Here is a 27,917-nt window from a genome sequence, read left to right as displayed (position 1 = left end):
CTGGATTGAGTATTGTATCTGGCAAAACGGCATGTGGATGGCAGCATCTCTGTTGGAGCTAGACTGATATGCTTGCCCCCATTATGGCCACATCTCTTATAAAGCAATTTTTCTTAACAGTGAGAATAGAAGATCACAGGACTTCTGTTTCTGAAAGCAGTCTAACTCAGCATGGTTCCCTATTCAGGGCCTGAGTCCTGAATCCTCCAAGAGCAGGGACGATGTCACAGGCACTGTTGTTTTCCCCAGCATATAGCCAGTGCCTAGTGCAGAGAAAGAGCTCAGTAAATCTTTGTTGAATGAATAAATGAGTCTCCTGCTGTCTCATGCTTCTGGGTTTTGACATCCATTTTTTGTCTCATATGCAAGTAAGATACTACAACTACAGATGATGAAGTTTGTATTTATTATAAAACCCAGTAAAATAAACTTCATTTGCAAACTGTTATTCCCATCTGCGTCTTGACAGACAGAATCTCCCTTGATTCAAGACTGAAGACAGAACAAAATTAATTTTAGGAACAAAAATAGCTTCATCTTTGAAAAAAGGGAGAAGTCTTTGAAAATTGTCATTTAGGCAGGGATTATAGAGAATCAAGGTTTTTCTTCATTTTGGATGAATTCATCTACCATTTTGTAGTTTTAACTTTTAAGAATTTTGTTAAGAATTATAGTAGCTTTTTAAAAAAATACCAGCACTTTTATAATGTAACATATTGTGACACCTATCATAATGTATGCATAAATTTGCAGAGAAAGAAAATTCAAGTTTATTCAGAGTCATGGAAAAGGGTTTATTCGTGTAAGGAAGGGATCTTTAGGTTGATGATCTTCAGATTCAGAGAGCCCTGGGTCAAGTCAGTCCAGCAGCAAGTTGCATATTTGGAGTGTAATACTCTAGCTTTGTACAGAGATGATTCAGAGGACTGTTTTATTTTATGCCCTCAGCTGTTTGTAATAGTATAATAAATGGTCAAGCGGTTGTTGGGGTTTTTTTCCTATAAAACTATGAGCACAAAGGTACCTTGCATTATGTTTAATGTCATTCAATTCTTACAGTTTAGAGCTATTAAAAAGATTTCTCTAAACTAGAAGGGCTACAGAATTCTCTGTGCCTTTAGATTTGTGTTTCCTGGTATGATGGCTCTCTCCCTACCTTCCCTGGGCTTTTCTCACAAGCTGCCCTTTTTTAAAAAAAAAAAAAAGGAGTAAGAGTACAAGTAATAAGCAATTGTGTGAATAAGGTGCACAAAAGGAGCTTTATTGTAATTTCTACTTTCTTCACCTTTCACTTTCAGGCCAGCCTGGATTCCTTTTTTTTTTTTTGGCTGCATTGGGTCTTTGTTGCTGCACGCGGGTTTTCTCTAGTTGGGGCGAGCAAGGGCTACTCTTCATTGCGGTGTGCAGGCTTCTCATTACAGTGGCTTCTCCTGTTGTGGAGTGCGGGCTCTAGGCGTGCGGGCTTCAGTAGTTGTGGCATCCGGGCTCAGTAGTTGTGGCTTGTGGGCTCTAGAGCTCAGGCTCAGTAGTTGTAGCACACGGGCTTAGTTGCTCCGCAGCATGTAGGATCTTCCCAGACCAGGACTCGAACCCATGTCCCCTGCATTGGCAGGCAGATTCTCAACCACTGCGCCACCAGCAAAGTCCCCTGGATTCGTTTACTAGTATATTCAGGCAGGGAAAAACATCCAGGTGTGGCCATAGTGCACAGTTGTGTTTAAACTTTGTGTGCCTCTTCCTCACATGGTGCTGCCTGTCTTGCCTCACCTCATCTGGAAGGTAGATAGAACTCCATTTTCAAAGTAAAAACGGCACATATGAGATGACAACAGAGGGAGTGGTGCTTAGTCCACATAAATTTTATTGTTGTCACATGAAGCTTCTTAAATCTTAATCTCTGCTTTATTATCTAATTTTTAAGCATAGGAAGAATATATAGGCAGGCAAAAGAATTCTTGCAAAAATAGTAGCAAAAAATAGTAATTGCCTTATGTAGAATCAGTCTTATGATTATTGTTCATTTGAGCACATAGTGCAGCTAATTGCTATAGAGAAAGTCTGGAACTGAGGTTTTCCTCTGCAGCTAGAGAAGTTTGGGCTCTTTCAGGGTCTTAACCCTCTCGTTAAGGGGTTCTCAGTGTGGCTAAGGTGAAATTTTTATAGCACAGTATTTTCCCTCTGAAGGGAGATCTTACAAAAACATGAAACCACTGTACCAATTTGCCATTATTTTATTAAGTGGAATCCTTTCATTTTCCCATTCCCTGTTTCGGCAGTTGTTCCTGAATTAGACTTCCCCAAGGGCTTAGAAGGTCAAAGATTGGGGAAATCCAAAGATGATGATTTTAGATTCTTCTGTGTGCCTTTTCCTTCCTTTTTAACAAATCTAAGCTGCTATCTGAGTATAAGATGCACCATTTTTTATATTTAAGAAAAATAGCTGCAAAGTAAACAATGTTACAGTGCTATTTTAGATTTGCTTAAACTTTTTTTAAAAATTGTATATTTCTTTAATACGTACTAGAAAGGAAAATACAAGCAAAATAAATTGACAAGGTATTTCTAAAATTTTTTTCACATTCAGAGCCCTGCTGCCATCTGGTCAACAGGTGGGAAGATGCAGTTCTGTTTCTGAGATATAAATAATATGAAAAGAATGTGCATGTTCAAATCATGAGATTTCTTAGATTCCAGGAATGTTGATTAATAACGACAGCCAAAATATATTAATAATAAAACCTCGCTAATACTTTACATTTGATATACCTTTTGATACTTGTGACGTCTCTGTGAAGTGGGTAGGAATTATCTCTCTTTTGAGATGAGAGAACTGAGTCTCTGGGAACTCTGGTAAATTTGTTCAAGACCACACAGCTAGAAAATAGTAGTACCGGAATTGATCTCAGGTTCTTTCTTGTTGTTCACCACTTGACCTCCCCTAGTAATAATGAAAAGTAGAAAACAAACATTTTCTTTTAAACAAACTGTTTTATTTATTTATTTGGGCACCCTGCGTGGCTTGTGGGATTTTAGTTCCCTGACCAGGGATTGAACCCAGGCCCTCGACATTGAGAGCGCCTAATCCTAACCACTGAACCAGCAGGGAATTCCCCAAACTGTCTTAATATAAGGGAATTAAAGTTCAGAAAAACAAAACTAAGTGTTGATTGTGAAATAAGTGGATAAGTAGATGGACTACAGCTATGGGTCTTTTAAAACAAGTCATCTGCATAAAAATAAATGTTATGGTAATAATCTCTTCATTAGTCAAGACTGAACTGATAACTGTAGATGTCTTTTCTTTCTTTTCAAGTAAGACTCTAAAGTGCCCTTTATGTTTTTATAGCTGCTGACATCAAGTGCTGTTCACAAGTGGGGTACTGAAATTCATGAAGGCATCTACAACATGTTGATGCTATTAATAGAACTGGCTGCAGAGAGAATAAAACAAGATCCAATTCCCACTGGTCTGCTGGCTGTGCTTACAATGGTACAGTATGTCTAAAATGAAGTACTTTGTGTTTTGCTTTTGTTTAAAATACCTACTACCTTCTGACTTGTAATTAATAATGAGTGATCATGATCATATCATTAAAGTTATTAACTTGACTGTTCTTGCTTTTTATTTTAAAAGCAGAACAACTGTTCTGTGTTTTCAGTTTTAAAGAAATACCTTTCTAATTTTAAGCTTTCTCAGCTTTTAGAATGATTAAATAGCTTTCCTTTATGTCTCCCTGATTATTCAAATCACAAATACTGTCACATAGGGTGTTGATGTAGTTTGGTTTCTGGGCTTTTCCCCCCGACTAGTAGCAGTAGCTGCATGAAGAAGGGGCACTCGTGTTTTCCCTCCTAACTTCTGTCTTCACTGCCTTGTTGCCCATCTCTGCTTGCGGCAGCCCTAGAACATCTGGAGCATTGGCATCACCGTGCCTGGATCAGACCTCCCGTCCTGCTACCCCCTTCTCTTTCCCAACAGCAAACATTGAACAGAACAGGAGAGCACCACTTTGTTCCTCAGCACTGGCTAAGGAATATGTTTTGTTGGGATACTTGAAAGATTCCATTAATGAGGGAGTCCAAGGCTATATTTTTATCTTCTTTTCTAATGCTAATATGTGTTGCTATAGAAGTAGATAATAATAATGCTTCTCTGTTCTCTTTGAATCTAGGCTTTCAATCCTGATAATGAATACCATTTTAAAAACAGAATGAAAGCATCTCAGAGGAATTGGGCAGAAGTGTTTGGAGAGGGAAATATGTTTGCTATATCACCTGTATCTACTTTCCAAAAGGTAAACATAGTTTTGTTTCATCCTTTTATAGGTAAATGTATTGAAAAAGATTTTCTCTGCTACAAAAATGACAATGTACATGGAAGGATAAAACAACCTATGAAAAATGACAAATACTCCATATGGTTCATAAAATTGCATAACATTTTTTTCAGCTATTGGATATTTTTCCATAGCTGTTAATTAACATCATGAAGAACTTTAGAGATTTGAAATAACGTTTGGTGAAATGAGAAATGACTGCATGACATGAAAAGTGCCCTATTTATTGAATTACCAGAACCCCAGTTTAATGAGTGTCCCAGTTTCTTAGAGATGTTTGAGAAGCTAGAGCATTTGAAATCATTTGAAACGACTAATTATTCCCAGAAAATAAAATCTAGTAGTTAATCTCATGTATAATTTTCTTTAAACTCTGTAAGCTTTAAAGCTTTTGTTTTTTTCTAAGCACAGACCAACATCCTCATTTTATATTTAAAGGCGTACGAAGTGCCAATAACATTATACCCACAAGGAGTACATAATTCAGACAATTTGTTGATCAAACACTTTGGTTTTTGAGAGACATTTGAAAGAAGTCAATGTAGTAGGTAGAAAACTTGTCCATTGATTTATCTAGAAGGCAGGGGTTCAGTTCAGCAATCATATATTGAACATTTGCTGTGTGTCTGGCATTATTCTAGGCTTTGGAGATATAAATAAATAGTTCCTGCCCTTAGTATAAAGAGTAATAAGACATGACTTCTAACTTACAGCATAGTGGAGGAAATAGGAAAAAAAAAATCACAGTATAACAAACAATAGGTGCAATTATAATAATAAGTACTATGTATGGAATAAGGGGAAGGAGTTGCCACCTTGGAAGGTCAGGCGGTACTCTAGAGAGGAAATGAGAGCTGAGTGGAAAGGACTGTGAGTATATCCTGTGGAATTTAGTCCCCACAACAGCTCTGTGAGTTACGTGCTATTTTTACCCCCATTTTATAGATGAGAAACTGAGGCACACAGAGGTTAAGTACTTCCCCAAGTTAACAAACCTGTTTATAGAGGGGACCTATGCAATCTAGTGCCATAGTCTGCATTCTTTATATACAGTCTTGGCTCCCAAAATACTAAAATCTTATCTTCAGTTATGTTGTGAAGATTAATAAATGACAAATGTATATAAAAACACTGAACACGGGCTTCCCTGGTGGCGCAGTGGTTGGGAGTCCGCCTGCCAATGCAGGGGTCACGGGTTTGTGCCCCGGTCCGGGAGGATCCCACATGCCGCGGAGCGGCTGGGCCCGTGAGCCATGGCCGCTGAGCCTGCGCGTCCGGAGCCTGTGCTCCGCAACGGGAGAGGCCACAACAGTGAGAGGCCCACGTAACGCAAAAAAAAAAAAAACACTGAACACAGTGGTTCAGTTTAGTAAGTACTCAAAAAATGTTCTTTTTCTCCTTCTCCCAATTTACATATACAACAATGGAGACCCAGAAATGTTGTCTCTTAATATCTTCTCATTACCACAAAAGGAATTATCTCTCCTGCAAATGCCCTAGATCCCCTCTTCTTACCTCTTGCCTTCTCAAGCATTTTATGCCTTAGCATTTCTATTCTTTCTTTGGTACGCTCAATTTTTTCCCCTTTATCAGATTATTCCCATTGTGTATAACGGAGTCTAGTATTTTCCCATCTTTAAAAATTCTGCCCTGGATACCACTTCCATCTCTAGCTTCAGCATTATTCTCTATCCCCCTTCACAACCAACCAGATGAAAGATTCCATATCCTTCCCTCTCAGTTACTCTTTTAGTGGTTAGTCTAAAATTTTAACTTATTAATTAAACAAAACCTAAATTTCATCAGTAACTTTACCCTCTTCTGAGGAGTACTTGAAAACCTTAGACTGTTTCGTGTACTCATTCCTCACCTGACTCATTATCCTTTTGTCTTTATTGTGCATTGTCTTAGTCCTCTCCTGTATTGTTTTATCCCCTCAAATAGGTACAGTCATCATTACCTTATACAGTGTTTTGACTCAGCCCTATTTATATGCTATCTCTTTGTGTACCATTCCTTCTGTATTTCAGATCTTCCACTGGGATGATTTTTCTTCTTCCTGGAGTGCATCCTCTACAGTGTCCTTTCATAAGGGGTCCATTGGGAGTTGAGTCTTTGATAGCTTAAACTTGACTTTATTTCCTATTCCTTGAAGAACATTTTCACTGGGCTTTAAATCCTAGATTGACATACATTTTTCTGTCAAAATATCAAAGCTATCATTTCAGTGTCTTCTGGCTTTTTTTTTTTTTATTTATTTTTGGCTGCTTTGATTCTTTGTTGCTGTGCGCGGCTTTCTCTAGTTGCAGCGAGCGGGGGCTACTCTTCGTTGCGGTGTGCCGGGCTTCTCATTGCAGTGGCTTCTCTTGTTGCGGAGCACAGGCTGTAGGTGCACGGGCTTCAGTAGTTGTGGCTCGCGGGCTCTAGAGCACAGGCTCAGTAGTTGTGGCCCACGGGCTTAGTTGCTCTGCAGCATGTGGAATCTTCCCGGACCAGGGCTCAAACTCGTGTCCCCTGCCTTGGCAGGAGGATTCTTAACCACTGTGCCACCAGGTAAGCCCTGTCTTCTGGCTTTGAGTATTGTTATTGAAAGTTGATTGTTGGTCTGACTGTTGTTCCTTTGTAAGAAGTCTTTCTTTTCTTCATGGCTATTTTATTTCTTTTTGATAGTTGGCAATTTGACTCTCACTGCAATTAACTGAGGTATTCTTTTTGTTTATTTTGCTTCAGATAATTGAATTTTCGAATCTAAGGATTTATATCTTGTAGCAATTCTGGAAAATTCTCAACCATTACCTTTGTAAATATTGCCTCTTCCCCATTAGCCTCGCTTCCTCTAGAACTTTGATTGACTACATGTTGGACCTTCTCATTCTGTTCTTTTTTTTTTTTTTTAATATTTATTTATTTATTTATTTGGCTGCACCGGGTCTTAATTGCTGCACATGGGATCTTTGTTGCGGTATGTGGGATCTTTAGTTGCAGCATGCGAATTCTTAGTTGCGGCATATGGGATCTAGTTCCCTGGCCAGGGATCGAACCTGGGCCCCCTCGATTGGGAGTGTGGAGCCTTAGCCACTGGACCACCAGGGAAGTCCCTCTCATTCTGTTCTTATGTCCCTTATTCTCTTTCATATTCTCCATCTTTCTGTCTTCTTATACTGCATTTCTGATAACATTTTTTCAGATCTATAGTCCAGTTCACCAGTTTTTTTCTATTTGTATCCTATAGGCTATTTAACCTATTCATTGTCTTTAATTTCATTTATTATATTTCTCATTTCTATAAATTCTCATTGGTTCATTTTTGACTCTGCTTATTTTTTATTATCTCATGTTCTTGACTCATATTTTCAGTCTCCTCCTTGTTTGTTGCTTAACTTATATGTTTAATGCATAACTTACAAGCATATGTCTGACATCTAAAAGCTGGTCTGATTCTGCCAGCTTTTACTCAGTTGTTTTGTATATGTATGTATGTGTATAGAAAAACATTTTTATACGTATTTTTTTGTTTTCCTGTGAACTTATGTTTCTTGGGATTTAATCTAAGAAGATTTTTTGAGGGCTGAGTTGAAAGTTCTTTCCTCCAAAAAAGATTTACTTCTTCCAGATGCCTGGGGATACTACGATTTGGGAATAAATTCTCAGCTTAAGGTTTTTCAGACCATAAAGGCAGTGTGAATTGGAGCAGCAAAGCCATGTGAGGGCAGTTTTGTGGTTATAAATTCCTGGAGAATTTTTTTCTTCTCACAATCCAGTACCACAGTCAAGGTAGGCAGGCTTCCTTGTTGTTTCCCTTCCACAGGTAAGTTTATTTCAGTTCATCGTACACTCAGGATGCAGCCCTTTGGGTTCTTGATTTATGTGACAAACTCTGCTTAGTCTCTGAACCCTGTCTTGGCTACGTGTCCTGTTTCTCAGCCACTGTAAGGCTGTGAAAATGGAAGCTAGAGGTCTCCAGAGTTTCACAGATGCCTACAGCGTGAAAGCTGGCCTCACAGTTTGCTTACCTCACAGGATTTCTGCTTTCTCTTTTTTTAAAACTTCTGAGCACTTTGTGTCAACTCAGCTATATATTTTTAAAGTGTTTTTTTTTAATGTTTTTATCCAGTGGTGTTATTTTCGGCTGGAGAGATGTTTGGGGTCACTAGACTGAACTCTACATTAACTCTTCAAGGCATTCCATTCTGCCTTCTTTCTCCACCACTCCACTGAAACAGCTCTCGTTAAGACACCAGCACCTTCATGTTTCTAGATCCAGAGGAAATGTCTCTCGACCCCGTCAACAGGAGTGGTGGTCACAGACAGTTTCTCCCTCCTTGAAACTTCCTTCCTACAGTCTCTTGCTTTCTGCCTGCCCCTCAGCCACCTTTCCTTTCTCGACTCCTTCACCTCTACCCAACTTTGATCCAGAGTACTCTCTCTAAGAAATATCTTCCGTTCTCATGGGTTTAAATGCTATCTTTGTGCTGATGGCCCTCTGCTTTATTATATCTCTGTGGCCCAAACCTCTTCTCTGAGCACAACAGACTTGAAGAGCCAACTGTCTCCTCTTGGTTGCCACACAGACATCTCAAACTGTACCTAAAATGGAACTTCATTATGTCTCCCCAGCCTTCATTCTTCTCCCTTTCAGTAAATGGCATCACCATCTACCTACATGCTCAAGCCAAAACATAGGAATCAGCCACGATTCATCCCTTTTTCTTATTCCCCATATCCAAACTGTAAACGGGTCCTTTGATTTAATCTCACATAGATTTTAAGTTGACTTCTGTCTGTTTCCTCTGCCACCATCCTACTCCAAACACCATCATGTCCTACCTAGTTACTGCACTAGTCTTCTCCCTGGTATCTCTACTTTTCACTCTCTCATTGATCCATTCCATTCCATTCTCCACATAACTGCAAAACATCCCCATAAAACATAAAAGGCATCATTTTCTTGCTTTAAACACCTCTGTTGCTTTCCTTCTAATCACAATCTACAGATTTCTGCATCATCTGGCTTTTCCTGTCTCTACAGCTTCATCTGTACCTTCTCTCCTGCACCCCGGCTCCCAGCTGGGAGAGTTGCCTCTCAGTTTTTCAAACAAGGTAGGCTTTTCTGCCTTCCCCAAACAGGACCTTTTCCATTTCAGCCTCTCTGCCTGGACTATTCTTTGAATGGCTAAATCTGTCTCATCCTTTAAGTTCCAGATTAAAGACCACCTCTTCAGAGAGGTTTTCTGTGACCGCCACTCTGAACAGAGTAGGCTCCTTTTTCATTTGAAGACCTTTTGATTTTCCTTTTGTGGAATTTAGCACAATCTGAATTATGTGTTGGTTTACTTGTCTTTATTGATCCTGCTAGAATATGAGCTCTGTGAAAGCAGGTACCACATCTCTTCTTAGTCACTGTTCTGTATCCAGCCACTAGAACATTATTCAGCCCCTAGAACAGTGAAGGCTTAAGAAAGGAAAGGAGGGAAGAAAAGGAGAAGAAAAGAAGAGCTTGCTCTAGGACAGTAATTAATGGTACAGCTGGGACTAAAACTTTTAATTTCTTGATTCCTGATTTGCTACTCTTTAAGTTAATTTAGTTCCTAAAATATAACTCTCTTAGAAAATTTAACTCAAGTTATCTTGTACCTCAGAGAGCTTAAACTGATCTCAGCTACCCAAAACACATAAATGCTTCGTATTGTAGCAATTCCATCAAAATACAGACTTACTCCTGCAACTGTTTACAGTAGTGTCAAAGAAACACGTTAAGAAACATTTGAGAAAACTTCGAAATATTTTTTAAATTTTAATTTTTTTCCTACATTTGATTTAGGATAAAAGAAATATGAGGGTTAGTAGGGAAGTTTTTGTATTGGCATCTCAATTTCTATTTTCTTTTCTCATAGGAGCCTCATGGATGGGTTGTGGATTTGGTAAATAAGGTATAAAGCTTTTATTAATATGATCATGTTTTCCATTTTCTAATGAGATTTCCTAGAGTTTGGTGTTTTAGGTAGATGACAGCTACAGAAAATAATCGATAGGTTTTACAGTTACTTCCTCTTTTTTATATGTGCTGTTTATACAGATAAACCTCAGCTTTAGGGCTTAGCACATCTCCTCTAGCATATCACAGGAGCATTGGAATTATTTTTGTGATGACCCTTAAGACCAGGATTATAGAGCACACTGATAAAGCAGAATGTGAGCCTTAGTTGCTTGCTTAAACTTAAGGTATAGCATTTTAAAATTAATGTATACCTTTTTTCTTCTCAGTTTGGAGAATTAGGTGGATTTGCAGCAATCCAGGCCAAGCTCCATTCAGAAGATATAGAACTTGGGGTAAGTTAAACCACTGTATGTACAGTGTGGAAGTTCACTTTATCTGGGTTGCTGTGTAACCAAGGGACATGGTCTAGACAAATTAACTTAAATGTTTAAGTTAATCTTTACAGGAGCAGCTTCCATGTTTCTGATAACCACAGAAATGTTTACTGTTAATCAAAATAAGCAAATTTCAGTGTATGGTGTTTGGTTTTTTTTTTTTTCACCACACTAATTTCTCTTTGTGATATTTTTCTCTTAACTACTAACTTGTGGTGGTTACATGAAATTATCTTGCTATTTAGGGACAGTTGCTATATGTGGCAAGTATATGTGTACATAACAATTTTATGCCTCAGATAAGTCAGAAGTTATTTCATAGTACCAGAAACAAATAAAATAATTTATTTTAAGATTGTTTAGTCAGCTCTTTGGTGTTACAGAGATTCATAGATAACAAGGGCTATAACAGGAGCTTAGAATCATCCCTCAGGTGCAATACCATTATCTTTTCATGTCAACTTCATTTTCTCAAATTTAACCTTGTGATAAGGGGAATAACTTAATCTTTAATTTTTCACAGACTGCTGACCTGTTTGTAACCGAGAGCACTTTATTCTGTTCTCTAGTTAATTCATCATTCAGTTATAAACTACTTATGTACTTGCCATGTAGAAGACACTGTGCTAGCTACTGTAAATTGATCAGAGCAGAAAATGATGTGGTAAAATAATATACCTAAGTGGTATAAATTGTGCTTACAATAGCAGTTATTTCTGTGGACCATGACCAATCACCTAACTCCCTTGGTCCATCTTTGCATGAGAGCAGTAACAACGGTCAATGAGGGAGACTGGTGCTATGGTTGGTTATAGACTATTTCTTGCTACCCAGTGTTTATCCTTAAAGATCAGATGTCTGCCAGCACATAAATACTTCTACTGACACTGATCATAGGCCTCTTTTCCCTCCCTGACTGTTAACTAGGTTGTTAGGCTGTCATTTTGATCCCCATTAAATGGATCAGGTATGTTAGAGACGACTCTTGACCTGGAAGATGTTAGTGACTTAAAAAGCAAGACAGAACAAAACCTGTTCAGATATAGGGTTTTATCCAGCTTGCTTGTTTCTCAAGAACTGGCTATATAGGTCATTGAGCAGTATTAGAAATGAACTTCATTTTTTAAAAAGTTTAAATAAAACACTCACTGATTTCCTGCAGAGTTAATTTATTTAAACAAACAAACAGAGAAGCCCAAAGTTTCTCCCCTCCTTGGATGAAAATTGGCCGAGGATGGATGCATAGGAATCTGGGCTTGCCCTCATTATTATCAAATGTCTTGAAGCTAAAGATACCTCCAAGATTTTTCCCTTAGGCTAGACCATTTTTCAGACAACTGTGTTGTTTGTTGCAGTTGATGTAAAATTAGATTGTTTAGGTTGTATTGAGAAGATGATAGAAATTCAGGCATAGGAGAAGGAGATTGCAAAGATTGAGGCTCTAATTTTGCAAACAGGTACAATTAAAATTTCACAGTAAGGGCTTCCCTGGTGGCGCAGTGGTTAAGAATCCACCTGCCAATTCAGGGGACACGGGTTCGAACCCTGGTCTAGGAAGATCCCACATGCCGCAGAGCAACTAAGCCCGTGCACCACAACTACTGAGCCCGCGAGCCACAACTACTGAAACCCGTGCACCTAGAGCCTGTGCTCTGCAACAAGAGAAGCCACTGCAATGAGAAGCCCACATGCCGCAACGAAGAGTAGCCCCACTCGCAACAGCTAGAGAAAGCCCGCATGCAGCAACAAAGACCCAAGGCAGCCAAAAATAAATCAGTAATTTTTTTAAAAAATCACAATAAATGTCTGATTTCTGACCAGTTAAGAAGGTGACTATGTCCCAGAATAAATTTAGGCTGTGTTATAAGACTGAGTACAAGTGAATGTCATCATTTTACATTTATATTTACATATTTTTGGATTTGAAAAATACTGGGGAAAAAAAATCATTCACAATCTGTCAGTTTATAATACCTGTGCAAAGTAAGAAGTGAAGGTTTCCTGTCCTCCACCCCACCCCAACACATACATCTACCTCCTAGGTCATGGTTACCCATATAATGCATAGCCTTTCTGACTTTTTCCTAAGTTTATATAAAATATATCTGCATGTTCTCTCTTTCTCTTTGAGACCAAATTGTAATCAAACTATACCTAGTAGCATACTTTCATATAACATTATATCATGGACATCTTTCCAGGTTAGTGCTATCAGTGTTTTTGATGGCTCCAGTGTGTTCCTGCAACTGTTGTACCGTGATGCAGTCATTTATTAATGAGCATTGGATTATTTCTAAGTTTTTGCTATTACAGAGAGTGTTCCATGTAAATTTGTCCTTGTGTACATTTGCTGCCATATCTGAAGGATAGATTCCTAGAAAATGGGATTTCAAAGATTATATACATTTTAAAATTATAATTGATAGTGCTAAATCTCCTTTCAAAAAGTGGTGACCAGTGTATACTCCCATAAAGTCATTTCCTAGTACTGTCATTAGTGCTGAATATTGTCAGTCTTTAATTTTCCAATATGATGGACCAAAAAAATGGTATTTTACTATCTAATTTGCAAAACTCTGATTTCCTGTGAATTTGAGCATTTTGTTATATGACTATTGGCATTTCTTCTGTAAATTTGATCTATTTACATAGGTCTTTGGGGTTGCTTGTCTTATTTATTTTTTTCTTTTTATATTAAGTATATCAATGTCATGTCTATTTTGTGTATTTGTAAATTTCTTTCCCAGCCTTTTCCTTCTCTTTTCATTTCTGTTGATGGTGTCTTTTTTGCCATATAGAGGCTTCAAAATTTTATACAGTCAATTTTTTCCTTAATGGCTTAAAATTTTTCTGATTTGCTTGGGGAGTGTTTCCTTCCCCATCTCAAGGTCATAAAAATACTCATTTAATTTTATACTTCTACAGTTTCATTTTTTACTTAGTTCTTGAATTCGTTTAGAATGTATTTATATATGGTGTAAGATAGAAATCCAATTTTATTTTCTTCCAAATGGGTAACTAATTGTTGTTAAGATCCTTTAAAAAATATTCCATTTTTTTCTTCACTACTTTGATTTGTTGGCTTTATCAAATGTCAGAGTCCCGTGTATACATGAATTGTTCTTGGACTTCTGTTCCTGTCATTCATTCGTTCGGTCACTCTGCCATCTTTATACCATTTCTCCAATGTTTTCATTATTGGTATTGCCAGTTTTGCTCAGCGTCTTTCCTCAAATTTTATTGATCATTCTCATATTTTTACTCTTCTGAATATAGCCAGCATGTCAGGTTCTCCTGCTCTAGAAAGTTCCACCAAGACCATATGTGGAATTGTGTTCAGTTTGTAGGTGTGTTCAGTTTGTTCATTTTTACAGTACTGGTCTTTTCCATTCAAGAACATGGTATCTCATTTATTTGGACTATTTATGTATTTTTGTAAAGTTTTATAATTTTCTTCATGGAAGTCTTAAGTATTTTTTTGTTAAAGGCACATTTCACTCCTTCCCCAACTGTTCTCTCCTTGTTCAAATCCAAATTTTTATTATTCTGCAATGTGAACGTTAGAATCATCTCATCCAAGCCTTGAAAGAAGTTTTATTGGCATATTATGATTTAAATCACATTTCTACAGTAATTTAAATAAATCGACATCTTTATATCAGTTCTTCTATTCAAGAGTATAAAATGTTCTCTGACATATTAAAAGGGATTTGTTTAATGTTAAAAGGAAGAAACTCGCTCACATTTATTTCTCACCTTCACTGTCTTTTTTCAGGCAGTATCAGCACTGGTGCAGCCCTTAGGGGTGTGTGCAGAGTACCTCAGCTCCTCAGTGGTACAGGTAAGATAGGCCATTTTACACTTACTTCAGAGGTGATCTAAGACATACAAACAGTAAAATTATCTTTTTATCAGGTTGTTCAGAATTGTGCCTAATCTAGAGTAACTTTTTTTTTTTCAGATTAGCTATCTTTATAGTGAAAATATCAGAAGATAAATAAAAGTGATTACTAATTTAAGGTATAGGAAACCTAACATTTAAGGTTATTTACCTTTTTAATTTATCATTTTATCAAATATAATTACATATTATAGCATATATTTTTCTTTGCTTCCTTCACTATAAAATAGGTGGCATATATCCCTACCCCCTTTACAGGATTATTTAAGGGTTCAGTGCCATTATGTGTTAAACAGTGTTGAGTGGTGCTGGGCTCGCCTGCTAGCCAAGTCACTCACTCACTGAGTAACAGTTTAACAGCACATCTTGTCTGATTTCTTGCCTCTGCAGATTGTACGCCAGCAGGCCACAGGATAGTCAAGGCTGTGGAATGTTCAGCTTCCTAATGCTTAGGGCTTATTACATTTTCTTATTCCTTTCCATTTCAGTTAACAAGTTTTACTGAATAAAATGTCATGTTGAAATACCTCCATTTATTATTTTCTTTATAGAAATAAGTCTGTGAAACTTAAAACTTTCGCAGAGATTTTTTTAAATCACCATAAATGGTTTTGAAAGCTTAGTGTCCTTTGGAAGCAAATAGTATGCGCTTGTTCCTTCTTTCTAATATCTAATTTACTTAGGGCCATTTTAACAAGGGATATAGGATTTTTTTAGTAGGTTCTGGAAATTCCTGCTATTTCTAAGTTTTAAGTGCCTTCTTTAGAGTTTTTTTAAATGAAACAGGATGGCTACTTATGTATTTCTTCATTCTGGATACTAAGGTCTTTAGAGACATCTAGTGTTCTCTCACTTATTAAGCTTATGAATACGATCATTCTTTTTGTAGCTGAAACAGGAAGACAAAGAGACAAAATGATTTGACTTAATAATTGGCTTTTTAATAATCAGAGCCAGTATTGAATTTTTAAATGCATGCTTTTAAACCCATGCATTGCTCCATGGAAAGAGCTTCAGTGTAAATATTCCAACTGCTAATTAATAACTAAGTTCTTTAGAAATTCCAGGTTTTATATGTAAGCACAGTGTACTTTTTTTGGCTGCGTTGGGTCTTCGTTGCTGCACGCGGGCTTTCTCTGGTTGCTGCGAGTAGGGGCTACTCTTTGTTGTGGTGCGTGGGCTTCTCATTGCGGTAGCTTCTCTTTTTACAGAGCACAGGCTCTAGGCGCACGGGCTTCAGTAGTTGTGGTGCATGGGCTTGGTAGTCATGGCTTGCGGGCTCTAGAGCACAAGCTCAGTAGTTGTGGCGCACGGGCTTAGTTGCTCCGCGGCGTGTGGCATCTTTCCGGACCAGGGCTTGAACCCGTGTCCCCTGCATTGGCAGGCAAATTCTTAACCACTGTGCCACCAGGGAAGTCCAAGCACAGTGTACTTTAAAAAGAGTAAAAAGTATATGAATTTCCAACCAAAGCTTATTTAACTTTATCTTTATTTTAATTATATCAAACCATCTAACCTTAAGTTCATTCAGCAATAAATTCATACCATATTTATGTAAATTAACAATTGTCTCTACCACTTGCTCCTTGTGTGACTTTGGAAGACTGAAGTAACTCCTATGACTTGGCTTCTTTATCTGTAAAATAGTGATAATAACCATGCCTGTCTCACAGAGTTGCCGTGAGAATTAAGTAGGGCTGGCACATGCTGAGAAGAGCCGTGTGACTTGCCTCTTACCCTGACAGCTCTCAGTTCTCACTATACAGTTGGCATAAGTGTAAATAAAGAAATTCTACTAGGATAATCAGTTGCCTGATATCATTTTGATTCATTGCTAATGTCTTCTTGCTTTGACAGCCAAATATTGTCTATCTTCTCTTGTCACCAGATAAGTTTTTAAAATTATTTTACTTAAATGGAAGTGATCATTTAGATCTAGCTAATAGTTTGCTACTTCTCACATACTATTTAGAGTTAGTTACCTGGTTATGCTACCATTCTGGAGCAGTGTATTGTATGAGTCTTGTCTACAGGCCTCATTTATATCAGTTAGCAAAATAAATGCATAATAAAACAGTGTATTTTTCATGGTCTGTGCTTATATTCGTTTTTTAAGTCAAATGCAAAATACTTTATTACAAAAATAGTACATACTCATGCTTAATGTCTTAAGTTAGTCGGTGTGTCGTTGGTTGTCTTTGGTTGCTCTTCAAAGGACCTTTTATAAGATAGTAAAGAGGGATTGCACCCATATGATAGTAAAGAAGCTGAGGCACAGAATCAGTTAAGGGTTTACTTGGAATGGTATTACCTAGTTAGTGGCTGCTCTAATACTAGAATTCCGATCTTTGCATAGCACCCTCTCCTTTATGAAATGTGAATAAAAAAGTGTCTCCTCTCTAGTTTGGGGACAGATTCAGGGGTCCTTATTAACTTTAGTACTGTTTTCTTGCAGCCCATGCTGGACCCAGTCATCCTTACTACAATCCAGGACGTGCGGAGTGTGGAAGAAAAGGACCTTAAAGATAAGGTAATGTTCTCTCCAGTCAAGTAGCCCCGATGCCTATTGGTCCATGGAAGCAGAGCCAGGGCTTAGGGCAAGGTTCACACACCATTGCTGTTTGGATTCTGGTCACATACAACTCACATCAAATTAATTTTACATCTCCTAACCAAAAAATGTTTTGTCTGAAATACCAAGTGGTTGGTGTTACCTCAGTCAATAGAATGAATGTAGGGTTGTCAGCAAGTGATACCATTAAGAATTTTACTAACATGTTGATTTTGATAGTAGTATAATTGGTATAGCATTGAAGAAGCTTTAAAATAATTCAGTATTAAAAGCCATCCAAAGGTGTTTAAAGCAATTATAGCATTTAAATTTAACGTGATTTATTTTGTCTACCTTGAATTTATCACAGAACACTTTCCTTTTCTTTGCTCACACATGTGCTAACTTTTGTTTAGAAGTAAAATGTAGTTTATCGACCATGTGGAATATCATATACCATTAGACCATGGTTATTGAAAATGTCCTGTATTCCTGTGTGTGTGTAAGAATTGGCATCGAATGTTTTCATGGTTCCTTTTTGTTTTTTTCTGTTTATGTATCTGTACGTTTGTGTGTATTTTGTTTTTAAATAAAAGAGATTGGTTAGCATCCCGGAGCTCTTGTCTGCCATTAAGTTACTTTGCATGCGCTTCCAACCGGATCTGGTGACCGTTGTGGACGACCTTCGACTAGACATCCTACTGCGCATGCTGAAATCACCTCATTTTAGCGCTAAAATGAATTCCCTCAAAGAAGTAAGTTTTGCGTCCGTTTCTGGAAGACTTAAAGGACAGACACTTTAAGTTCTTCCAGAACTTGTGGTTATTAATATAAAAATGTTGGGAAATAAAGAATAATAATTTCTTGTAATCCTACAAAAAGAAATAACAGTGATTATATATAAAATTGTATACATGTTTATAATTGTTAATAAAGCAATATTTTTATACGTATTACATTCCAAATTCGTTCTGTGAACTATTTAGTGTTCTGGTGAAATTTGCTAGAACATAATTCCTTGGAATATACAGTTTGAGATTTACTTTTTACCCTAAGGGTATAATTCCTTTTACTATATTTCAGATATGTGTTTACTTAAATCAAATCTTCTAACCGGGGTTGAGGCAAAATTTTGTTTTGTTTAAGCAAAATGATGGAAGTAATTTTCTGCAGCTTCCTAAACTTTACATGAGCATAGTTGGTTTTGGTGAGTTTCCAGTGGCGCCAATACAGCTCAGTCATAATTCCAGTTATTTTCCTTCAGTTTTGTGTTAATTAGGATTCTTGGCTGCAAGTGAAATAAACTCATCTTGAATTATCTTAGACTAAAAGAGGAATTTAATGGAAGAAGGCTGGGCTGTCTCACATGAATGAGAGATTGACTGGCCAAACCGTGTAAGGGCAGGGACACATGTGGGCAACAGGATCAACTAGAATCTGAGACTGAATCACTGCCAGGACTCTATCCAGGTCTTATCTCTGCTTTTATGAGCATCATGGCCTTGTTCTCTTTCCACCTACAGAGTGGCATCTTTCATATGGTAGACATGGCCATGGATAGCTCTTGTGACTCGGGAAGGAGTGATACTTTCTCTCTGGTCCCAAGTATAGAATTTGGAGGAGTGCTCTGATTGAAGTTTGGGTCAGATGTGCATCCCTGAGCCAATCAGCAGTGGCCCAGGAAGTGTGAGCTCTGTGTTCTTTTTAAAGAGACATCACAAATAAGTGGTCTATTAACTTCTAATAACTGGCCTTTGATACATTTTGGCTAATCATTAGACCACATTGTAACACTATAAAAGGCACAAAATATATATGAAGATTTTGATCATGAATATTTGCATTAGATTCAATCACAATAATCCTGTCTTTTTAGGTAACCAAACTAATAGAAGATAGCACTTTATCCAAATCTGTGAAGAATGCTATAGATACAGACAGACTGTTAGATTGGCTAGTTGAGAACTCAGTTCTGTCAATTGCATTGGAAGGTAAGTTGCTTAAAAAAGGTTACCTAACACATAAATAATATATTTCTGTATAAAAAAGGTATGAAATTGTTGCTTTGACTATATTAGCCTTTAAATAATCTTATAGCAAGTTAATATTGCTTTGAATAAATAGAATCATATTTAGAAAGTTAGTGTTCACTGTATCTGTCTGCCTCTCTGGTGTTTCTTCTCTTAGGCAACATAGACCAAGCACAATACTGTGATCGTATAAAGGGAATTATTGAACTCTTGGGCAGTAAATTGTCTTTAGATGAGCTCACTAAAATTTGGAAGATACAGGTAAGTTGATCAGAATTATTTTTGCCTTTTTCTGACATTTTTTTTCAGTAAGGGTGAAGGGTGGTGACTCTCTAAAGCAGAGACTTACTGCCCATGGATAAATAAATAATAATTGAAGTCACAAAGTATCTATAAGCAGATTTAAAAATGAGACACATAATACTCTCAACTGAGACCCTCAAAATCATTTATACAATGTGAAAAGTGAGTATGTTTTTCTTGTAATTAGTTTAAATTGTTTTTAAGCCAGTTGAAAATACTTTGTTCTCCTCTTGAAATGAATATGTCAGATTGAGAACTTGATTCTCATCTTTTTTTACATTGTCTTTTTAGAGATTTAATGCTTCTAGGAATTTAAACAAGGCCAACAGATAACCATTAATAATGGTTGCTTCTTGTAGCCAATTTTATCATGCAAGTGTATGTATGCTGTTAGACTAGAATCAATTTATCTTTGTTACTGTTTTGCTTTTGCTTCTATAAATCAACAGGGAAAGACTTGGGTTTTTCCAGTCTCCAAGACTTAACTTTCTTCCCAATGTCTTCTTTTCTAGTCAGGACAATCATCTACTGTGATCGAGAATATCCATACTATTATTGCTGCAGCAGCTGTCAAATTTAATTCAGATCAGCTTAATCATTTGTTTGTTCTCATTCAGAAGGTATGTGTTCAAACATGCTTACTTTTAAATATTTCTAAAACAATCTTATTTTGAAGTCTCCTCCCTCTAAATTAGCAGTGTTTAACCGTACTCTTCTTACTTTATTAAACTTTTTTAGCTCAAGTTTAAAGTTTTTGCCTATTTTGCCAGTGTGATCAAATGGGGATGGGAAGCAGTTCCTGTGTCTTTTCTTTTTCGTTCTACAGAGCTGGGAGACCGAGAGCGATAGAGTAAGACAGAAGCTATTGAGCCTGATTGGACGAATAGGCCGTGAAGCTCGCTTTGAGACCACTTCTGGAAAGGCAGGAGAATCAAATGACTTTTTCTAGCTACAAGTACTTAAAGCAGCTTTACTTGCGTATGGGCTGGCTCATCACATGTGGTTTATTGTAGGTGTTAGATGTACTCTGGGAACTGGCTCATCTCCCAACGTTGCCCAGTAGCCTTATTCAGCAAGCTTTGGAGGAGCACCTGACAATCCTAAGTGATGCGTATGCAGTGAAAGAAGCAATCAAGAGGAGCTACATCATTAAGTGCATAGAAGATATTAAAAGGGTTGGTTTTATCTTTGGTCTAGTTTTGTTGTCAGAGCAACAGTATTGTCTGAGTAATTAGAGCCAAATAATTTTCCTCCCCTATTATGTAAATTAAACTAAATGTCCTACCTGGAAGCTCATACCTTAGAGTCCAAAATTGGGAAATTATAGGTACTGCTTTTACCAAGTCACTTATATTTCTTAAAATTCATTTTCAGCCTGGAGAATGGTCAGGTTTGGAAAAAAACAAGAAGGATGGATTCAAGGTAAGAATTTGCAGATGGAACCAACTAAAAGGTATACTAATTTAATAATTCCTTTTAATAAATTGAATTATAATTTTAAGATAAAAGTATGTTTTAGTGTTTCTTCGAATAATATTCAGATACACACTGCTGTTTAAATATTTGCTTATGACCTGTGCTTATTATTTAAAGCTTGGGGGTTATTGACTGTCAAAGGGGAAAATAAATCCAGGGTCACATTCAAAGAGTAGTTTTACTATATTATTTTCATAAGATTGTAAGACCTTCAACTTAGTTTTTCTTTTTTAAAATTAAATCCAAAGTATGCACATCTTTAATAAGCACAGTGGATTCTAAATAAATATCGTGTCCATTTTTCTCCCATAAGAGAGAAATGGAGGAACATTCATAGAGTCAGAAGAGAGAAAGAAGGGAAGAAGGAAGTTCATTCGTTGCTGGCACGTAGTCGTTTTCTAGGTGCTTGGTTCAGATGTGTTCCTCAAGTAATTCCTTACGCAAACGGTTATTGAGTGAGTGCCTGCTGCTAGGGCTCGATTTTAGAAGGTAGAACTGGGTAGTGATGGGTGCTGTGAAGTCCTACGCTCCAGGGCTTTGGCCTCCAGGTGACTGTGGACTTAAGGGCCGTCCTTCGAAAGGGTGGGTAGCAGCATGTGTAGTGATGATTGTAGCTCTCCTGTTGCTGCAGTCAGTAGCTGCTCACTGGAGCCTGCTTCCGTGGTTGCAGCAGCCCTGATCAGAGCATGTCCTCCTCTCACGCAGGCCCTCAGGTTGCCCAGATGAAACAAAGCCTAGCAGCGAGAGGGGTTTCATTTCACTGTTATCATAAGAAAAGGTTTTAGTAAATAGCTAATGGCTTAGGAATTTCATTGGTAAAACATATTTCTTGGCTTTCCTAGTAAGTATTTCTTTAAAGGATCTTGAATACTGCTAATTTACATTAGTAAATTCAGAGACTCAGCTCTTGCTAAGCGGCCTTGGTGACTCAGTAGGCTTTTATTCTCTTAAATTATGCTTGGTCATAAAGTTCAGTTGGGGACATTTAAGAACTTTGTTATATTTCTGACATTGAAATTTGATCAAGTGAATTTTCTACATTAAAATCGTTCACAAACTGGAGCTGGTAATGCTCAGGTTATGATTAATTGTTCCTTTAATTCAACAACATTGCTCTCTTTCTACTCAGATACAATTTGAATTTTCTCAGCTCAGTGATTCAGATAATTTAGCACCCTCTGTCTTTATGATTGAAACTCATCCAGAGTTATTTAAGAAGTTTAAATCTTTCAATAGTAATAGTAAGAGGGAAAGGGTATCTGGTCTTTTCTTCACAGTAACAGATACATTTCTTTATAGGTATGAAGGTCAAAGCTGAAGGGACTTTTTCCTCCCTCCAGGGAAATGGCTTTTGAAACCAGAAAAATCCTTCCTGATCCCTGTTCCTTCCTTGTTACAACTAAGCAGTACTTTAGCCCTTGTAGCCAGTAGCATCGCTGCATCTTTATTGCTTCTCTTTGCAGTCGCTTCATTCATGTCTATTGTTTGATAACAAAACTCAAAAAGTAACAGGGAGAATTTTGGAGTCATTCTGTGAGTCTTGAAAGGAATAGTCTTCCTTTTTTGTATCCCACTGCTCCCAGTAAAGAAATTCTGACGTACCATTCTTTCATTTCAAATAATAATAACTTGCATTTATACATAGCACTTTTCAGTTGACTGAGTGCTTTTGCAGATACTCTCTTAAAGTACACATGGCTGAAGGGGGGCAGTGGGAAGATCAAAGCCCCCGATATGACTCCAGGCAGGGGGTTGAGTTATATACTGCCACTAAAGGTGTTTTTCTATGCTATGCCCTTTCCTGCCAGGCAGCAAGGTGGGCTGACTGGGAATTATGTCTCCCTGCCAGGCTACACAGAAACTAAGCAAAGGGTAAGACAAGATCACCCACCTCTTACTCCCCTCCCACCCCCCAGCTACCTCTACTCCTCCAACTGATTCCCTTTCCCTCTGCTTTTGACACTCTTAAAATTCCCAAGTTCCATTATTGTGTTCAGAAATTCTGACCTTTATTTCTCAACTTTATTTCTGTAGATTCTGCCAGGATACCCTTGGCTTCCTTGGTCCTCTTTCCTTTGCTTCCTTTATACCTTCCACTGTCTGCCCCCAACCCTTTCCCTCTTATTGCACTTATTTTTTACTTCGATTAAAAAGTTTAAATGTACTCATCCAAAAAAAAATTACTAAACCAAAAAAAGTCATTTTTACTCAATTAGTGGTGTTTGTGTATTCCTTAAGTCATTATATGAAGGCCTCCTAGCACAGTGCCCAGCAGCCTTTCAATAAATATTGGCTCCCTTTCTCTTACCTCTTCCCCTTCCTCTGTGAGGACACTAAAATCGTTACTTACCCATACCTGAGGGGCCTCCACTTGCCAAAACATACAACTGAAAGTAAAACCAGCAAGATGCCCTCAGTACAACCTCACAGTGATGTGCTTAGCACAGGAGGAAATACTTTTTAAATGTCCACCCATGTAAAAATTTGAACTTGGTTCTAGGTAAATGGCTAGGTCTGGTAAAACAAGGCAGATGAAGAACTGGGATATTCAACTTTGAGAAGAGAGAACTCAAGAAAGGATAGGAAAGCTTTTTCAGCTACTTAGAGGATTGTTATAGAAGTTTGATTCAACTTAACTTTTTATGTCTCCTAAGAAGTTATGGGAAGGCATGTTGCAATATGATAGGGCAGTGAACTTCCTATGAAAACAGTCTGACACAGAATGCACTGCCTCCTGAGTTCCTCATCACTGGAAACACTAGAAGACAAGTTTTGTAACAAAAATGAATAAGGAAAGTTTAGGCACAGGTTTGCAGGCTAAACTAGTTGACCTCTACGGCTTCATCTAACATTAGGAGTCTAATTTGGATATACCATTAACTCCTACTTATGAAACCTCAGCTTCATTATCAGACATTATCAGATATGTTCGTTTTAATTGTTTACCATAGTCTTCTGCCCCTTTTATAAATGGAGAAGATTAATTTAAATTTTTCTTATAACATAGCAACATAATGATATGATGGAATAAATAACATCTGTCTTGTTTGCTAAACTGTAGAAAGGCTATATCAGGAATACTTTTTAGATTCTAAAGGGTAATTTTCAATGTTAAAGAAAATAATCTAACCGTAATTGACTTAATTGGTCATAATGATACTTTTTAATATACCTGATTATTTACTAAAGGGTTTATATTTATATCCTAATGTTTGTAATCCTTTTGGAAGGTATGAGTTCGGACTTAAGCCTTAGAATTTTAATCTCTGTCATTTTGCAACTTTTATATCCTAGCAGAAATATTCTAGCTAGTCTTGCAAGTAGTTGGCCTTTAATACATACCTTATTTCTCTGATTCTAAGATGCCAGTGATTGCAACATGCATCACAGGTTTAATCCAGTATGTACAGCCTCACTGTGGCACACCGCTTCTCATTATCTAGTGTAGTGCTTTGGACTTCTTTGAAATCTTTAAGATTGTAGAATTTTGAGGCACGTTGAAGAATATGGAGTTTTGTGTCCTTTTTTTGTAAAAACTCAAGCTGCTTTTTTCTTTCATTAAGTTGTATATACTACAAGTTAAACAGTTTCTCTTGAATCAAGGTGCAGCTTTGGACAGAGAGACGTTTAATGCCAAGTGATACAGCCCTTCACAGGGTATGAGTCTGTCGCACCGAATTCTCCTGGCTCTGAAGAACACTTAAGTCTGAGACCACTGGCAGTTATTCTTTGCTTTTAATTGAATTGATGGACACGACAGGCTAGTCAGTGCTATATCATAGTGTAATGTTTTTGATAGCATTCAAGAAACAAATCAGTGATCTACATTTAAGTTAAAAAGCCATCCTTGTTTGGTGCTAAACTATGCCAGGTAGCAGCAGAAATGATGGGTAAATGAACAGATACCTTTTGAAAACAGCTAAGTTTGCACATACTCACATAAGGACAGGTATATCTAAACTTACTCCTATGCCTAGTGGCTGGTAAGTTTCTTTGATACAATTGTAAGAAGTGTCCATTTCAGAAATGTTAAAATTTATAAAACCTATATCTTAGAATCCAGGAAATACGGTATTTGCTGATTGGCTAATCTCTAGGAAAGCCAGTATTATTTAGGCAGTAGCTGTCTCACATTTACGTATTTAGTAGTAAGATATTTTTCTGCAAATGACATCAAAAGTAGTTTTCTGCCCCATAGGCATCTTCATCTTACAGAAAGACTTAAAGAAGCAAGGCTTTAAAACAATAATACAGTTTTTAAAGTAAAAGCTAAGGACTTAAACTGTTACTCAGTTTTTTAGAGAGTTACTTTTCAATTGATCGATAGTGTTTAATCTGACATTCCTACAACCTTTATAATGAAATCACATAGTTTGAAAGATGCTATTTATTCAAAAGCAATTCTCTTTAAAGCGTATCGCATGAATATCAGACTTTTCAGATATGTACTTGAAGATCTGGATTGTCATGTACCAGTTTCAGAAATAACATATTTGAAAAGTGTTTTGAAAAATATAAAGTATAAGTGTGAAGTGGCTGTAATAATTAATAAAAGTAGAATTCTCTCATAAAATTGTTTTAACTAGGAAATACAAGCAGACCATGGATATTTTCTTTAATATTTAGACCACTATTAGTATCTTGATCATATCATTGGTATCTTAATCATGTAATTGTAGACAACCATATTTTTATACCATTTTAGTTATCAGCCAGTTCAGCATTATCCAAGTTAAGCTTTTGCCATCAATTTATTTTATTACGTCAACATATCCTAGCAGCCTGTGCTACTTAATCTATCCTCTGAAGTTGCTAATTCCTTGTCGTCTGTTTTTTGCTGATGTACCCCTATACATTTACTATCACTTCACATCCACTCCTGTTTGCAGTTCTTGGCTTTAGGATTGCATGCAGAATAAGAAGTTGAAGACTGAATTATGAGTGCATGGAGATAAACTATAAATGAGCGATGTGAAGAGAAAAATAATAGAATGTGTAACAATAAAACCTAATTGACTTGGAAATTTTTTGTAGCTAATAAATTTAATCTGCTATTTATTTCTAAATTTAACTAATGTAACTTCTTTTTAACTCTAGTCATCTCAACTTAATAATCCCCAGTTTGTATGGGTAGTACCAGCTTTGCGTCAGCTACATGAAATCACCCGCTCATTCATAAAACAAACCTATCAAAAGCAAGACAAGGTAAGAGTATAGTTATATTTGATTATTATACAATTACTTGCATAAGCTTTTATAATAACAAACATCAAAAGGTTGCTGAGTTTTGTAGTGACTGTATTACAGTTTTATGGTCATTAATGTAATTCATTTATATTACTTAATAATCTTGAATTTAAACATCATTCTGCTTTCATTTCTATGGAACTTTTCTTTTGATATATCCCTAACTCATTTATTTTTTATTTCCTTAATTTACAAAGTAAGCCAATGTTTAAAAGTTAATGATATTTTAGAAATTTGTTTGAAAAGATTCAAAGACTTATTTTATATTGTGAAAACATGAGTTTGCTTAAGGAGCTAGAGCTTCCTCAGTGTAATAGCCTTGGGGTTTTTTTGTTTGTTTGTTTGTTTGTTTTTTAGTGTAATAGACTTGGGAAGAAAGATCTGGAAAAGTATGCAAGAAGTGAAATAGTTCTTTTGAAAGACTTTTTTTTTTTTTTAAAGAATCCCTTTTAAAAGCAGAAATTTACCAGGGAAGTTTATTAATTCTATAGTAATTCCCTAGTAAATGTACATACCAGATTGATTTTATTTACTTTTATGTAGGAAATATGAGTGAAAAGCTCTGTGTTTGCTCTTCCTCAACTACGTGCTAAAATAGAAGCTTGTATTAAACTGACAAAATAACTGCGCATTCTCATACCATTTTTCTTTTTGTTGTTTTCGCCAAGAGCATTATTCAAGACTTGAAGAAAAATTTTGAAATAGTAAAATTGGTAACAGGAAGTTTGATAGCTTGTCATCGGCTTGCAGCAGCCGTGGCTGGACCTGGAGGCTTAACTGGTTCAACACTAGTGGATGGCCGATACACTTATCGGGAGGTATCTGGCATTGTGCTTTTGTTTCATGATTTACAGCATTCATTTGGCCTTTTTGCACTTGAACTATAAAAATCATATTTATTGGGAGTAACTCTAAAGAGGTAGCATGAGGTGTCTTTGTCATAATGGAACATTTTTGTATCTTGACTATAATCACCTCAAAATAAAAGTTCAGAAAATTGATATTTGTGGGTAAATCTTTCAGTAAATCACCCAAGATAACTGCATATGATATGGTAATAAAAATAAACATCTTTTCTTTGTCTTTGATCAGAAATAATAACTGTCAGTTCTGTGGCTAATGGCTTTTGTTTTTCAAATCTAGTGGTTAGTAATACTGTTTTTTTAAAAATAGAAAAATACCTTAACTCACCAGTTGTGTTGTGGTGTTTTACTCTGAGATTGCCGAAATTGTATATTTTTTCTATCTAAAGTCAACTGAGTTTGTGTTAGACTTCAAGTAGTTTCTGCTACATTGTATTGTCAACTTGTAAACAGATTTCTCACATTTACTTTACCCTAAGTTATATGAAAAAGCATTAGGTAAAACTATTTTTTTTATTTCAAAATTTTTTTGTTTAAAAAAATTTTTCTTTTACATATGAATGCCTGGAGTTAACTAATTAGCATTATTTCTTTTTCCAGTATTTAGAGGCCCATCTAAAATTTCTGGCATTTTTCTTGCAAGAAGCCACTCTGTATCTGGGTTGGAATCGTGCCAAGGAAATCTGGGAGTGTCTTGTGACTGGCCAGGATGTTTGTGAATTAGATAGAGAGGTAAGAAGATATTGTGGATGGAGTAAGACAGCAGTGGGACTTAATAGTATTTCACTTTTTTGTGTGTGTCTCACATCTTCAATTCTAAACACTTTTCAATTTACT

The 27,917-nt window shown here is 36.7% G+C and overlaps 1 protein-coding gene across 1 annotated transcript in view; it reads left to right on the top strand.

Annotated features, from left to right (window-relative positions):
* Positions 1-27,917, top strand: part of USP24 (ubiquitin specific peptidase 24) — a 150,196-nt gene that overhangs the window by 43,433 nt on the left and 78,846 nt on the right. The window contains 16 exon segments of the mRNA XM_032626396.1: positions 3,347-3,490; positions 4,173-4,295; positions 10,232-10,267; positions 10,602-10,667; positions 14,485-14,550; positions 17,066-17,140; positions 17,758-17,916; positions 19,038-19,152; positions 19,349-19,452; positions 20,007-20,114; positions 20,321-20,416; positions 20,508-20,669; positions 20,869-20,916; positions 26,068-26,175; positions 26,886-27,035; positions 27,681-27,812. Coding sequence (XP_032482287.1) covers positions 3,347-3,490; positions 4,173-4,295; positions 10,232-10,267; positions 10,602-10,667; positions 14,485-14,550; positions 17,066-17,140; positions 17,758-17,916; positions 19,038-19,152; positions 19,349-19,452; positions 20,007-20,114; positions 20,321-20,416; positions 20,508-20,669; positions 20,869-20,916; positions 26,068-26,175; positions 26,886-27,035; positions 27,681-27,812 — 1,692 coding nt within the window.

This window comes from Phocoena sinus, chromosome 1 (genome assembly GCF_008692025.1).
Source record: "Phocoena sinus isolate mPhoSin1 chromosome 1, mPhoSin1.pri, whole genome shotgun sequence".
Classification (NCBI taxonomy): domain Eukaryota; kingdom Metazoa; phylum Chordata; class Mammalia; order Artiodactyla; family Phocoenidae; genus Phocoena; species Phocoena sinus.
Note: the sequence above shows the minus strand (reverse complement) of the source record. Positions and strands in the feature narration are given on the sequence as shown.